Source organism: Typha latifolia, chromosome 14, assembly GCF_019914945.1.
Source record: "Typha latifolia isolate L0001 chromosome 14, TyphaL0001v2, whole genome shotgun sequence".
Classification (NCBI taxonomy): Eukaryota; Viridiplantae; Streptophyta; class Magnoliopsida; order Poales; family Typhaceae; genus Typha; species Typha latifolia.
In genome coordinates this window covers 838,794-854,898 of record NC_133099.1, presented here as the reverse complement: position 1 = coordinate 854,898, position 16,105 = coordinate 838,794, and the positions used below count along the sequence as shown (strand labels likewise).

General features: G+C 36.9%; 1 protein-coding gene across 1 annotated transcript; it reads right to left on the bottom strand.

Moving 5' to 3' along the window:
- Positions 1-10,504: 10,504 nt before the first annotated feature.
- On the bottom strand, positions 10,505-11,647 carry LOC140801215 (LOB domain-containing protein CRL1-like). The gene is made up of 2 exons (XM_073156222.1): positions 11,280-11,647; positions 10,505-11,124 (listed from the first exon to the last, which is right to left on the bottom strand). The coding sequence occupies exons 1-2, from the start codon at positions 11,556-11,558 to the stop codon at positions 10,714-10,716; spliced, it is 690 nt and encodes a 229-aa protein (XP_073012323.1). The 5' UTR covers positions 11,559-11,647; the 3' UTR covers positions 10,505-10,713.
- Between the last annotated feature and the right edge of the window lie 4,458 nt (positions 11,648-16,105).

Sequence of the window (16,105 nt, the reverse complement as noted above, 5' to 3'; positions counted from 1 at the left end):
TTTTTCTCTCTTATTTCTTTTTTCTTAACATCCGTAGTGCTGGCCGTGCCATGCATCGATACAGAGGCGTGGTCGTGGCATGTTGTGTGCCTACAGCATATCCATCCTTAATGTAAACCACTCATACACCCAAATATCCATCCTTGATGTTGAAACTAAACACTTAAGTTAAATAAGATAAATTTTAAAACCACAGGTAAATTAAGACGCTCTCTATATAACCCTACTTTATTTTATTGCTTTAAAGCGTGCTAAACAGGTGTCGAGGAACCTTTGCAACATGTCAAGAACCATGCCTTCAATAGGTGTCAAATGTCAAATGCCAATTACCACATATATCATAAGTGTTGCATGACACTAGCTAGGTGTTGAGTGGCCAATGAGAGTTCTTCCCTAGTGCCCATGACATTGCTGGAAATAGATGTGCCAAAGCGGCACGACAATTATTTATGATCCATTTTAGTCACTCCCTTCATCCACCACATATTCTCACTTCATTGCCCTAGGCTTTCTTAATCCAGCATTACAAACAAAGTTTTCTTTTCTGTTCCAAAAATTTCTCATGAATACATATCTTATGTAAGGATTTTGTATTCACAACAATTTGTCGTAATAATAACGCTCCAAGACTTGTCCGCCATTTTTCTAATATTGATCGGTCTTATTATAAGAACTTACGTAGTTATGTTATAGTTGTAGTTTAAAACATAATTGATCTGAATTTATTTTAAATAATAGATCTGAATTTCTTATTTCTCTACTAATTTCATTTTATGAATTGTAGTTACTTAGCCTTTTCTACTCTTTATTTAGGGTACTCATAATATTTAGGTCAACGATGGTTGTGCCGACCGGCACGTGGCACGAGAGGTGTTGCACAGCACCCCTCCTAGCAGCGCTTCACTGAAGACTCTTCGTCGTCATTGTCGTTGTTCGCCACTCGCCGTCACCCGTCGTGCCTGAGGTCACCGATCGCGATGCGGATGCTCTAGCCCTTGCTGGCTCAAGGAGGAAGACGACCCGAGTGGGTTAGATCGATTTCGAAAAAAAACTTAAGTTGCAGAAAGGTGACGGCGAACGACGATGACGACGAAGCGCTACTAGTCTCCTTTCTCTTTTTCTTTCCCTCTCTTGCGGCACAGCCATCCATGATTTTAGATAATTCTTGTACTCTTAAATGTTTATTATATAACTCCTAAAGTAAATATATTTTATTCAATTCTTCCATATGGGAAGGTAAAATAACGGTCATATTCAATTCTCCCTCAATTTGGGCCACCAAACCAATTTGTGATATATAACACTATGGAAATGTTAGAGGCTCTATCCAAAAAAAACAATATAGCACTTTAGTGATGGTGCCCTTTTTTCTCACCAATCTGACCATTATTATTATTTTTTTACCCTCTCCTCTTTAAAGCAACAGAGGGTGTCATTATAAAAGAAATGGGTGTTTGATTTAGCCAAACATCTTTTCCACAATGCCCTTGCAGCACCCCTCAACACCTGCCCTTCATCCCATTGTGGGCTAGCTCTCCTCTAGGCTCTTCTTCCATCTTGTTAAGCTCCTGTTCCCCACTCCAAATGTGACTTCACCAATGGACATAAAAACCTCAACATCGTCTCTCCAAGAGCCACTGTGGGCTAGCTCTTCTCGAGCATCGTCTCCCATCTTGTCAAGCTCCTCTTCCTCACCTCCACATGTGACCTCAACATTGTCTCTCCAAGAACCACTTTGCCGCCTTTCTCAAAGTCATCTTTCACAAATCAGTCACCTCCCACCACCCACGTCCTCACCTCTTTTTGATTAAATGCTGGGCATATGTATCTCTTGGTAATAGTAGTAACATGAGATTAATATTTACATAATGGTAGATAAAACAAAGGCTTTTACCGACAAAAATAAAACTTTAGCAAGCCAAATTAATATATAGTTAACCAGAGGGATAAACTCCTAAAATATATTTGGTAACCCATACTGACCTAATTGCAAAACAAATACAATTTTCAAATACAATTTTTAATCGACTTACTATTCATTCTGTAATAGACACTTATAATGATAGTGGTGTATTTGACTCCACCACTTCTTCCATATCTTGAATCTTATCATTCCCTTCCCTCTTAATTGATCTCCCATCTTCTTCTTCATCCAAAACTTCCTCTTATACTTCTTTCCCTTTATCATCATTTATTGTGTTCTTTCTGTAAATATTGTGCCTTCCTCCATTCTGTGCTCTATCATCATTTATTGTACTCCTTACCCTTTATCATCATTTATTGTGTTCTTTCTGTAACCAATATTGTCTTTCTCCTTTTTGTGTTCTACACCACCATAAACTTTCCTTGGAATCTGTAATCTATCCATCAATCTATTGGTTACTTGTCCAAATTTTTCACAATCCAACACATACCTTTTATCCTGTTTGCTAATGAGACTCTTTACTCCAAAAACTTTTGCCCCTTGATTTCAAATCATCATAATTATCACCAATTTCATTTTCCTTTCCTTAAGATCACTTTTTGAATCTTCTTTCTTTCTTACAATTGTATGGGAACTGATCTTTTCACATACTAATTCAACCCAAAACCTGCCTTTCATTTTGTTACTAACGAGATTCTTTACTCCAAAACTTTTGCCTTGATTTCAATTTATCAAAATTACCACCAATTTCATTTTCCTTTCCATAAGATCACCTTTGAATCTTCTTCTTTCTTTCTTGCGATTGCATGGGAAATGATCTTTTCACATACTAATTCAATTGTGCTCATTCCTATATTTCCTTCCTCTGTTTCATGCTCTTCACTTTTCTCTATACCCTACTGCAGTCACCTTTCCTAAATCCTTCTTCAACCTTCCAATTCAATGTATTCATAATCTTTGCAACACCCTTTGGATCACTACAAGATATGAACAATATAGGAACTTCAAGGTTTATCTTTTGCTATGCTCTTTCATCAATTCCCTCCAAGGATCTAAAATTAGCAACCAATCGGGTAAATTCTACACTATCCAGTAGTAAACTGTAGCTTTTATTTTTTATCTGAATTACAGGACTTCTTTCTTTACATAATATATATTCTCTGATCCATGGTAAAGTACGAAGAACATCTAAAATCACCAGCACTTTCTTCACAACATGTTCCACTTTTTATAATATATGGAATTCCAGTGAGGAACTTCTATTGAGAAGACTGCTTATTAATTATTTCCACTTTCTATGCCAAAATCCTCTAATAAACATTAATGACTACTACACCTTCACAGATTCTCATGACTTTCTCATAATCATGAAAAGAATGATAACAATAACCAACTTCTTCCTCTATCAACCACAGGTTGCCTCTTTCTATCCACACCCTTAAACCAAGGGCACACCGAGTAATTATGACCATTATATACCTGGACATCTTTTTCCTTACATTCGAGGCAACCCAAGAAGTTAAGGCGATTCATTTCCTTCACTTATTCTTCTCTTCTCCTTTTAGTTCTTTGTTCATTCGGGTGCCTTGATCCCCACCAATAAGATTACACCCCAATTGTGACATTTAGATACTTGGTGATCATTTTCCTTGTATTTTGAGGCATCCCAAGAACTTTAGGACGATTCATGTCCTTCGCTTCTTTTCTCTTTTCCTTCCAGTTCTTTGTGTTCATTCTGGTCCCTTAATTCCATCAACCCAAGAAACTTTAGGACGATTCATTTCCTTCATTTTTTTTTTCCTTCCAGTTCTTTGTGTTCATTCTGGTCCTTTAATTCCATCAACCCAAGAATTTTAGGATGATTCCTTTCCTTCACTTCTTTTCTATTTTCCTTCCAGTTCCTTGTTCAATCTGGCCCCTTGATTCCACCAACCCAATAACTTCAGGACAATTCATGTCCTTCACTTCTTTTCTCTTTTCCTTTCAGTTCTTTGTGTTCATTCTGATCCCTTGATTCCATCAACCCAAAAACTTTAGGATGATTCATTTCCTTCACTTCTTTTCTCTTTTCCTTCCAGTTCTTTGTGTTCATTCTGGTCCCTTAATTCCATCAACCCAAGAAACTTTAGGATGATTCATTTCCTTCATTTTTTTTTCTTTTCCTTCCAGTTCTTTGTGTTCATTCTGGTCCTTTAATTCCATCAACCCAAGAATTTTAGGATGATTCATTTCCTTCACTTCTTTTCTGTTTTCCTTTCAGTTCGTTGTTCAATCTGGCCCCTTGATTCCACCAACCCAATAACTTCAGGACAATTCATGTCCTTCACTTCTTTTCTCTTTTCCTTTCAGTTCTTTGTGTTCATTCTGATCCCTTGATTCCATCAACCCAAAAACTTTAGGATGATTCATTTCCTTCACTTCTTTTTTCTTTTCCTTCCAGTTCTTTGGGTTCATTCTGGTCCTTCAATTCCATCAACCCAAGAATTTTAGGATGATTCATTTCCTTCACTTTTTTTCTGTTTTCCTTTTAGTTCCTTGTTCAATCTGGCCCCTTGATTCCACCAACCCAATAACTTCAGGACAATTCATGTCCTTCACTTCTTTTCTCTTTTCCTTTCAGTTCTTTGTGTTCATTATGATCACTTGATTCCATCAACCCAAAAACTTTAGGATGATTCATTTCCTTCACTTCTTTTCTCTTTTCCTTCCAGTTCTTTGTGTTCATTCTGGTCCCTTAATTCCATCAACCCAAGAACTTTAGGATGATTCATTTCCTTCACTTTTTCTTTTCTGTTTTCCTTTCAGTTGTTCAATCTGGCCCCTTGATTCCACCAACCCAATAACTGAAGGACAATTCATTTCCTTCACTTATTCGTTTCTCTTCTCCTTTCAGTTCTTTGTTCATTTAGGCGCCTTGATCTCAACCACTAAGATTACACCCTAATTGCGACATTTAAATACTTAGTAATCATTTTCCTTGTATTTGAGGCATCCCAAGAACTTTAGGACAATTCATTCCTTCACTTCTTTTCTCTTTTCCTTCCAATTCTTTGTGTTTATTCTGGTGACTTGATTCCATCAATCCAAGAACTTTAGGATGATTCATTTCCTTCACTTCTTTTTGTTTTCCTTTCAGTTCCTTGTTCAAGACAGTTCATTTCATTCACTTCACTTTTCCTTTCAGTTTGTCTTTGTTCAAGCTGGTCCCTTCATTCCATCCACTAAGATTACACCCTATATGAAGTTGCAATGCACCCTTGGCTCTTTCTCCTTTCCCTTTTCTCTTCAATTCTCACTCTCTTTCCAATTTATTTCTGAAATATTTCATCCAACAATCTGGCCCCTTGATTCCACCAACCCAATAACTTTAGGACAATTCATTTCCTTCACTTCACTTTTCCTTTCAGTTTGTCTTTGTTCAAGCTGGTCCCTTCATTCCATCCACTAAGATTACACCCTATATGAAGTTGCAATGCACCCTTGGCTCTTTCTCCTTTCCCTTTTATCTTCAATTCTCACTCTCTTTCTAATTTATTTCTGAAATATTTCATCCATTCGTCTTAAATCCCCATCCCCTATACCTAAGAGGCAAGACAATCACAAAATCAGGATTATCACAGAGGTGAAGTGAATTATAATATCAAATAAAAAAAAAACCTAAGGATTAACTAAGCCCGTGAAGATCTAATCAAGACTCAAGATGATTGGAGGACATTTATTGTGTTCTTTCTGTACTTCTTTCCCTTTATCATCATTTATTGTGTTCTTTCTGTAACCAATGCTACCTTTCTCCTTTCTGTGCTCTATCATCATTTATCGTGTTCTTTCTGTAACCAATGCTGCCTTTCTCCTTTCTGTGCTCTACACCACCATAAACTTTCCTTGGAATCTGTAATCTATCCCTCTATTTATTAATTACTTCTCCAGATTCTTTGTCAAAATCCACTTTCGACCTATCGATTGAACCATGGAAAGATGCATCTGGATGTAATGCTGAGATTCAGAATAATTCTTCACAACCCAACACTTGCCTTTTATCCTATTTGCTAACGAGACACTTTACTCCAAAACCTTTTGCCTTGATTTCAAATCATCAAAATTACTACCAATTTCATTTTCCTTTTCTTAAGATCACCTTTTGAATCTTCTTTCTTTCTTGCAATTGCATGGGAACTGATCTTTTCACATACTAATTCCCTGCGATCAATTGGGCTCATTCCTATATCTCCTTCCTCTTTCATGCTCTTCACTTTTCTCTATACCCTACTGCAATCACATTTTCCTAAATCCTTCTTCCACCTTCCACTTCAATGTATTCATAACCTTTGCAACACCCTTTGGATCACTACAAGATATGAACAATCTAGGAACTTTAAGGTTTATCTTTTGATATGCTCTTTCATCAATTCCCTCCAAGGATCTAAAATTAGCAACTAATCGTGTAAATTTTACACTATCCAATTGTAAAACTGTAGCTTTTAGTTTTTATTTGAACTAAACTATCAATTCCCTCCAAGGACATCGTTCTCTCTAATCCATGAGGAACTTCTATTGGGAAGACTGCTTATTAACCATTTCCACTTTCTACCCCCAAACCCCTCTAAGCTTTATAATGAGATTCCCGACAGACATCCAACCATTAATGACTCCTACCTTCACAGATTCTCATGATTTCCTTATAATCATAAAAAGAATGATATCAATAACCAATTTCTTCCTCTATCAAACCACAGGTTGCCTCTTTTTTATCACACCCTTAAACCGAGAGAACACCAAGTAATTATCACCATTATATACCTAGAGATCTTTTTCCTTGCATTTGAGGAACCCAAGAAGTTAGGGCGATTCATTTCCTTCACTTATCCTTTTCTCTTCTCTTTTCAATTCTTCTTTGTTCATTCAGGTGCCTTTATCCCCACCACTAAGATTACACCCTAATTGCAACATGTAGATACTTAGTGATCATTTTCCTTGTATTTGAGGCATTCCAAGAACTTTAGGACGATTCATGTCCTTCACTTCTTTTCTCTTTTCCTTCCAGTTCTTTGCAACAAGAGTTGCCTTCGTTTTTGGCGTTCCTTCGTAGATCTACGGATTTCACCCATACACACGAAATTCCACTCTCCTGTCTCACTCAAGTGAATTGGCTTTTTCTAGATTCTAGTCATATCTCAGTACTAGGAGAAATCACTGTGACAGGATTGCATAAATCCTAGGTAATAATCACAATATATGAGTCCTCGACTTAATTATGTTCTTCCTAACTTCGACATATCCCAAAGACTATTGCACAATGTTGCAGAATATTGATAAGTAGCAAACTCAAGTCTTCCTAGAAAATCCAAATCAAAGTATGAAGATTCAATCTGCATGATCCAAATTTGGTATGACTCTGAGATCTGTTTCAGCTCAAGTGACAGGTTCTAGCAAATTTGGTATGGCTACTGTATAGCCATGACCCATAATCCAGTAACATTAAACCATAATTTGTACATCATAATCGATAATTTCAGTTGGACTCCAATGGTTGTAATTATGTTACTCCCTAAATCATAGATCATTCATCAATATGCTTTATCTCGCATTAAAGCAAACTTTAATGCTATTATTCACTGCAGCACCAAGAGAATATTAAAACAACTTCATGTTTTTCATTTTCTTCAGCACTACGATTAGCTCCTCCAAATCTCACAACACCCTTTCCTTTAATCTTCTTTCATGAAACTTGAAATCTGCCGAACAATATCAGCTTTCAACCAGATTAAAAAAAATCCAACCTTCACGATTAATCTTCTATTAGAAGAAGTAAAATACTTCATAGAGGAACAAGTATATTTTTGTTAATATATTCTCCAACAAAGCATTTAGAACCATCTTGCTCAGTTTCCTCTGATCTAATCCTGTACAGTCTAATCCATTTGCCTTTTTATTCAGTTCCTCACAATCACCACAAGACATGAAGTAATAATTATCCAGCATTGTATCACCAGACTTTAGATCTAAAAAACAGGCAAAGCTGAAGAACTTAAGAATCATCACCAAACATGCGATCAGTTATAAGATATAGCGTGAAAAATCATATATTGACAAGTTCAAGAACCCATTACCTAACTCTGTCTTCCATTCTAAGATCTAAACCTTCAAATCCTACCAACGTTGCCAATCTTCAATAACACATTACCCACCTTTTCTTCCAATATAAGGTCTTAATCTGAAAATCATATGAACGGACACTAATCTTAAGAACGCATGGACCAATTTATCATCCAGTATAAGATCTTAACCTAAAAACCGAACCAAATTGGAAGAATTAAAATACCTAACAGAATTTTTCATAGATATAGAAAAGAATAGCAGGAAATATAAACGAAATCATTCCGAGAAAAATTATATCAAATTGGCAACCTTCACGACCGCATCACACAAATCTCAAACAGAGATCTTTGCTGTGAGAGACAATAAGATTAAAGGCAACGGAACGCATAACTGCTGACTGACAACCTTCAAGAACGAATACTCAAATCTCAAACAAATATCTTTGCAAAGACAGAGAAAAAGATCAAAGGAAACAAATCAGAAGAAATCGTACCAAGGGAGGAGATGAACATCAAGAAAGGGATTCGATCCATGAAAAAGTATAATGTTGACCTAATAAATAGATTCACTAATCTCTAACAAACAAACTAACCTAACCTGGGGGGATCTTGGACGTTTCTTGAAACAGATCTTTAACAAATCGGACTCACCAGGAGGGATCTCGGAACTTCGTGGGGGCAAAGCCTAGAGTTGTGTTACGTACCTTCTCTCCGATCTCGGAACACGCTTTTCTCCGATCTCTTCTTCCTATCGTCTTCTCCCTCTACGAACCGAGAGAGAGGGAAGGCGAAGAGAGAGACGAGGAAAGGAACAAGAGATCGGAGCCTCTTTTGAAAGAAAAAAAAAAAGAAACAAAGAAAGAAAAGATTTACGCCTCTACTTATCAGAGACATATGACCGTTGGAGAAACACGTGGTTAGGAGATGTTAATGTGCGATCGAATTAAGGGGCAGACATGTAAATTCGACAGTTTATTCCTGCCACATCGGCAGTGGAAGCGTCGAGCGAATTTTGTCTGCCACGTGGCCAAAATATCTTGTAAATAACACCCTGTATTTATTTATTTGAGTAAGATATTTTCAATTTAAACCCTGTACTGCTATTTGCAATCGCACCTTATATTTTGGTGATTTTTCGATAAAACTTAACACTTGGCAGCTAAGCAAAGCCTGGCAGCCTGACTGTATAAAGTTCGTGCACTCAGAGGATCACCTGCATTATACTCATAATAAGCACACTTGCATACTTTCTAATAGTCAAAACTCAAAAGCAAATCAAACCGCTGCTTTAGTTTAAGTGCTCTACTACTAGTGCAAAAGCGTTCTAAAATTAACTTGGAATTTTGCACATCAGCACCTACGTTTAGTTTAATTATATTTCTTTATCTCCCTCCCGGCGTATTATTGCGCAGCGTAGCCTTTCTCTCTCATAATCTATTATTATTTGTAATGTGTCGTCCATAAAGCTGGTCAACAATGACATAGGAAAGCTTTGTCATAATAGCAACTTCTAATCGCTATTGTCTCATAATTCTCATCATTGTCCAAAATTAATTGCGTTTAGACCCACTTAAAGACATCTTTATCACTTCCACTTTGGAGAAGCAAAAGAGATGGAGGAAAGAAGAAGAAGAAAGCGTTAATGAGGGAGTCAACGATGGAATCCGAGTATAACCCAATCTAACACAACTTTAGTGATAAATTCAAAAAAGGAGAAGAGAGGAAAGTTAAAACCAAAATGGCCGTGAATCTTATTTGCTAGTGTTTTATATTTGTCTTCTTATTATTAGCACTTATCCACAGCCTTCTGTTCCCTTCTTTGCTGATTAAAATATGAGAAAAAAGGACGCACACAAGCTGTATGTGATAATGTCCCTTTGAGCGTGCCAAAGCTCAGGTACAACATCCACTAATGATTTTAAAAAATGATTTTGCGGGAAAGGCCCATTTGTCAGCCTTGGCCCACAATTGCAAAGCTGGAGGACAAATCTTAGAACTCAGAAGACACCAGTATGATTTCATTGGGTCAAAGTTAATGGCCCATGAGCGCTGAAGTTTTTTTCTGTTTCTGAATTGCAAAACTTTTGAAAAAAGAATTGTTAGTGCCAAGTAGAGGAGATGGAGGATCGTATTAATGACCGTTATGGTTAATCGTATAGTTAAAGTATCTCTAAACTACAATAATATCATAGGAGAATTCTAATGTCAGCTAAGGTTATGTGCATCAGTCTACATTCCGCGGTTAAGGTTTAAAGAATCCAACTTCAGGATTAAATGGCAGATTTGAGAGTTTCCAGAAGTAGAGTTTTGAACTACAACGATTCAAGTAGCATTATATTAGTCTGCTTGACGACAAACTTTATGTACTCTGAAGAACTTAAAATTGCAATCACTTGTTCTTTATTCTGCTTCACAGTGCACACCATTTTCACATGTCCATAAAAAAATTCTAGCATCCAATGGCAGGGTATTCAATCCCTGAGGCTACACCAAATTTTAGTCATCATAGAGTTGAATATTATGAGATCAGACCTTGCTGTTCTACTTACTTATAGTTATAGTACATTGTTACAGATGATAAGTGTCATAGGGATTGAAGAAAACCAAATCTCTTATATGAATTTAAGGTGCTAATAGGGACTGTAGTTGAACATTTGAAGGCAAAATTTTTGAACATATGAATCCCACATCCACTTATGCACGATTGAGATACGCAAAGGCGACGGATTGAAGGTCCTCCATGTCATGATATGCACTTCTCCTATCACTTTCTTGGATGCCGAGAGTGGCCATGGCACAAGAAGTGTTGCCATCGACGTCGAACGACAGTTGATCGTCGGAAATGTACGAGTGAGGATCGTAACCTTGAGAAGATTGGAAGGAGGTAGAGTTGAGGAGCAGATTCTCATAGAAGAGCATGCTATCAGAATTCACTGGAGAACTTGAAGCGGATGGTTGTTGAGGCATCATTGCGTCCCTGCTTTCAAAGTGTTTGTTAATGAAACTTTCTTCTTCTTGAGGGCTAGAAGTGGAAGTAGAGCCATTGGCATAGCCTTGTGCTGCTTGGCCCTTGAGAGAAGCCAGTTGCGCTTGCAGATTGACAACCTATGCCATCAAAAAAGGAAAGAAGAATCCTATCAATGCTAATAACCGAAGAATTTGCATAGTGATGTGATACCTCTCAAGTCACATATCAACTTTTTTTTTTTTGTTGGCGATGATTGATATGCTCCTATGATTGATTCAATGCAGAGACTTACCTGCTGTTGAAGTGCAAAGATATGCGCGACGCAACCGTATATAGGATCTTGTAGCCTCGCCTGCGCCTCGTAGGAGATGGTTATCGCAGCCTCATACCGATCGGCGACGGGTAAGTGCATGAGGAGCTTGGAGGCATTGCTTGCTCCGAAAACCTTATGGATTGCAGCAAAATGAGCAGCCCCTTGCTCATGACAAAAGTAAGGGGCAAAGACACACCCCCTTACACACTTCCTCCTAAGGAACTTGCATGCTCCACAAGGAGAACCAAAGCCTGTCATCTTAATTAACTTCTGCACTCGGTACTACTACTACTGCTGCTGCTCTTAGTGTTTGTTAGTTTATTGATCTCCTCCCTTGTAGCCTATGCAGTGCAGTGAATCATCATCCCCTTGCTTATAAACACTCGGTTAGCATATTGGTGTTGAATAATTAATTTGAGATGGTCTCCTTAATGGCCTACATATTTCATTATTTTTGGCCATGCAGTCCCCCCTCCTTTCACCTCATCTCTATTTGTATACACATAGGACTAGAGTGTCCTCAAACGACAAAGGAGGTAACACTGACCCAACCCAACTCTGGTTGCTTGGTGAATAGGCCATTTGCTTGCTAAAATAGTACAAATTAGCTTGTTTAACTTGTGGTCTAATTCTGCAAATAATATACCAAGAACTAAGTCATCTCTTTTTTATGTTCACATATGTTTGATTACAGGCTCTTGTCACATGGATAGACCCTTAATGTGGTACAACAATCATATGATTAAGTCTCCTTAATCGCTTTCAATCGACTTCGCGTGCCGCTTAGAGGCCTAAAACATGTGGACCTATGACTTAATGATGTGCATCCTACTCTATTAATTAGGCTGTCTACTTCAATCCCAGCAGTGTTAGCTAGCTTCATGCCATTCCAACTAGTCTTAGTTTCAGACTCTGTGCTATTCTTGTGAGTCTTCTAATGATATAAAGGAATTTTGTTGAGGAAAAGTTTGACAAGCAATTATTATTCAAGGATATGGTAAGTTTCTAACTTACAACTGGTCTTATGCTTGTGTTATTCAGATCCTTGTTGTTCAAAAGTAAGTTCATGAGCAATTACTTTCAACTTTCCAAAGTTATCTTTGGGCTTAAACATAGTTATCATTGAATTCAAATGGTTAGGAATCATTGAGTTGGAGTTGATGGGGTCACTCTGGTCTGCCATTTTCTATGAAAGCTAATCAGAGAAGAGGAGATGGGCTTCATGCTTACATGGAGTTTCAGGTCTCCATTATTTGCCACATAACCATTAAGCAAGCAAAGCCATTTCAGAAGACTATATAAAAATGATTACTTACACCACCATATGTAGCTTAAATTAGTAGCAGATAGCATACCAACATCAAAGAGGTGTTGCTTTCCAGATGCCTATAGTTTAGAAAAGGGCAAAAGAACCCAATTACCTACCCCATCTGGCCTTTTCTCTCAGCCTTTGAGACTTGATACTAATCCACAAATGCAACTAATAATGGCTCAGGTGTTCCTAATGCCTACATTTATGTAGGTATTTGTTTGAGGATTTGGTACAGATAAAGGTTATATTTTTTTTCCTGACCTAATAATCATGTATTATTAGCTTAATAATCAATCTCCAAAATTAATGCCAGTCTTTGATAGCCTCCTATGAATTGTGGATAGGCCTATGATGTCAATTAGTGCAACTTTATTTTTATTTTTATTTTTATTTGGTGATCCATTTAAAGCTTCTTTCCTAGGAATTAGCACTCACTTGTCCTATAGTAGTTATAGTTCCAAGAAAGAAAGAAAGCCTGCCTAATAAGCAACAAAATGTTTTTTTCCAAGTAATTAAATGCAAGTTTATATTTACACTTGTCAATGGATGGGATTTTTATTATAAGGTTAGCATCAGAAAAGTTTAACAGAATCTGCAATGAGTTTCATCAACTTTATCTTATTTGATTAGGGAAAAGCCCAAGATAACTTGAGACAAGATAGCCTAACACAAGGTTATTCTTTTAATTAACAGTCAGCTAAGTAGTAGCATGCCTCTAAAGAGGACTTAGGTATTCACATGACTCCCTTTTCCTATATATCATTATTGCACTGTCTCCCAAATACCATTTAAAGTTTTTTTTTTTTAAAAAAAAATCAGTGTGTATAATAATTTATATATACAATATATATACTAGTGTCTATTATTATAAAATTAAATTGTAAAAATTATAGAGTTACAAACATTGGTCTACATTTTTTTTTCACTATTTTACAAATAAAATCCAAAAATACTTTGTTTAATCTCAGAAATTATGTTAGAGGAAAGAGATAAATGTAATTTCTATCTCGTCGGGTGTTTATTAAGTTAAACTTAAATCAGGTCTGACTTGATATTTTTTTAACCAAAGTAGGTGATTTATATGTTAAATAATAAAAAGAAATTAGTGTTTAATATCCTCTAACATCCAAAGGAGGAGCACTGAGCACAACATCACCAGACCTATCAAATCGAAGGGCCACCTGTGGGCCACGTGGAAGAGAGAGAGAGAGTATTGCAACTAGCAAATGGGCCCATCTCCATGACAAGGGGTGGCCCACCAAATGCTAGTCCATGTAAGCATCTAATGTTTGGACTTTGGAGTAGGGCCCATCTTGTAGGGAACCATAGGAAGTGGGAGTGAGGTGGCTGGGTTGGAAAAGGAGGAGACAATTCCAAGGAGAGTAGTAGAATGGAATGGGATCACCAAATTAAAAAGGCATTTTGGCCTCCTAATTAAGATTATTAACTTTGTTAATACTATAAGTACAACAGCTAATCCTGCCTAACAACTTCTTTTCCTTTTATTTTCTCTGTCTAATTACAAAAGCTTATGTATCATTAAAAGATATATAAAACTATTCTCTCTCTCTCTTCGCGTGCACATACATGTCACAATTCGAAGTTGGCTTTATTAATTTTACCTAATGGAATCCTAGGAAAGTAGAAGGAAAAGAATTTCATGTATCATTTTGGTCTAGATTAGATTATGGCTACATAGAATCTATAGACTTCGCCTCGTTTTACTTTTAAGTGAGTTTTACTCTTTTAGGTGTTATAATATTTGTATATTTATGTGTACAATAATAACTTAGGTTGGAAGAATCCTCCCCACCTCCTTTAATGTATAGTTGCTTGCAAGGAAGACCCACAACCCTAACCAATTTGACTATGTAGGTATATAAATATTAATCCTACATGTGCAAAATAGTTGCCTCATATCTATAGTTCTCTCAAATAACCTAACGTGTGATTAATTAATAATGAGGGTATCGTCACTAATTGCAAGGCATTTCGATCGATATATGGTCAAATTTGGCAGTGTTAGGGAATGCGACATCTTATGGCTGTGTAAAGTTTAAACAACTATATATAGCTAATCTTTTTACTTAGAGAAGGAATGGATTATGTATATAGCTAATTATATTTCAACACACGTAAACTGTACGTTGGAAGACTGGTCAAAGAGATCGAAAAGTCACGTGAGAAGAGCATGCTACGTGCATGCATGCATGATTGCTAAGGTTTGGCTTCAAGACTTGGTAGTTCTACTGATGATTTCTTGAGTAGGCCATGCATGCACATGCACATGCATGCATGAAGTATATATAACCCAAAGTTTAGGTCTTATGTCCTTATCAATCTTAGTCATAGCATGGTGGTGGTCATAGGAGAGCTTGATCTCCTCCTCCCTCCCCCACCTTGATGAGCTCTCCTTCTTCCTTAACCTCGGGGGAACACCGAAGGCGACACGACCGTCGCTGCCCTACGATTGCAAGACACGACGCGATCGGTCCCTTCGAGTGGATATAATTAGACTAGGTGTTTGGTGTTGTTAGGTGGTGTTTAACTTTGCATTAGATGCTTCACCTCTTGTCTCATATGGAGACATATTTTCCAACCATAGGACCCTCAAACTATATTAAAATATCCATCAAAAAAATCTCTTGGTATGTTCGTTGCAACTTGAAAGGAATAGTAAGTGGGACATGATCAAGAGAAGAAGAAGAAGAAGAAGAAGAAGAAGAAGCCAGAAGAGCCAAAGGTTAGAAGTCCCACCAAATGCGGAGACCTGTAGATGAAGGTATCAGATGAGACGAGACTTAGGAGAAAGCTCCCCCCCAGTTCTAGGGACTTGACTGCTAAGAGGATAGGTTGATTGCAGATCTACGCAAACGCGTATGCAGATCATTTTGGTCAACAATTCTAGAGTCAACCAAGTCATAGTCAAAGAGGCTACGTGTGAGTTTACTGCCGTGGGCCACCCCATGTCTCTTTGGTTGATCCATAATCAACGACTTCAATTGCATTCGAAAAGAAACGCAAAGGGTATATAGGATGTGATCAAACACGATTAAAATCGTCGAATCGAATGCGTGTATCCAATGGAGGTCGGCCCAGATAGAAAATCTATCATAGTTATATATTTGCAGGATATTTTATAAATTGCTCTTCCGTAGTTATTTCTAAAATTAAATTAATTTTTCTAAACTTTTCCTTGTATCATTTTACCTAGGTGAGTTGGACTAGTATGAAACTATTAACTTTTACACTATAAAGAATATATATCAAAATTACTCTTCTCCTTGTATGAAATTTATATATACTTACAACATCATATTCTTCAAATTTAAAATAAAATACACTTTTAATATTTTTATCTTCTTATAATTACAAAGGCTTACATTTTAGTTAGCATCTTCCTACCACAATGTAGTCATGGAAGGAAAAAAAAAAAAATATTTCAATAATCTTTAAAGTATGGGAAGAAGATTCACAGTTTTTATACTAGTCT

What these genes read in the sequence shown, in the direction of transcription:
- LOC140801215 (XM_073156222.1), bottom strand. Translation starts at nt 11,558, where the DNA reads ATGACAGGCTTTGGTTCTCCTTGTGGAGCATGCAAGTTCCTTAGGAGG. An exon ending in TCTTTGCACTTCAACAGCAG is followed by an intron (nt 11,125 to 11,279) that starts GTAAGTCTCTGC and finishes TTGATGGCATAG; the next exon opens with GTTGTCAATCTGCAAGCGCA.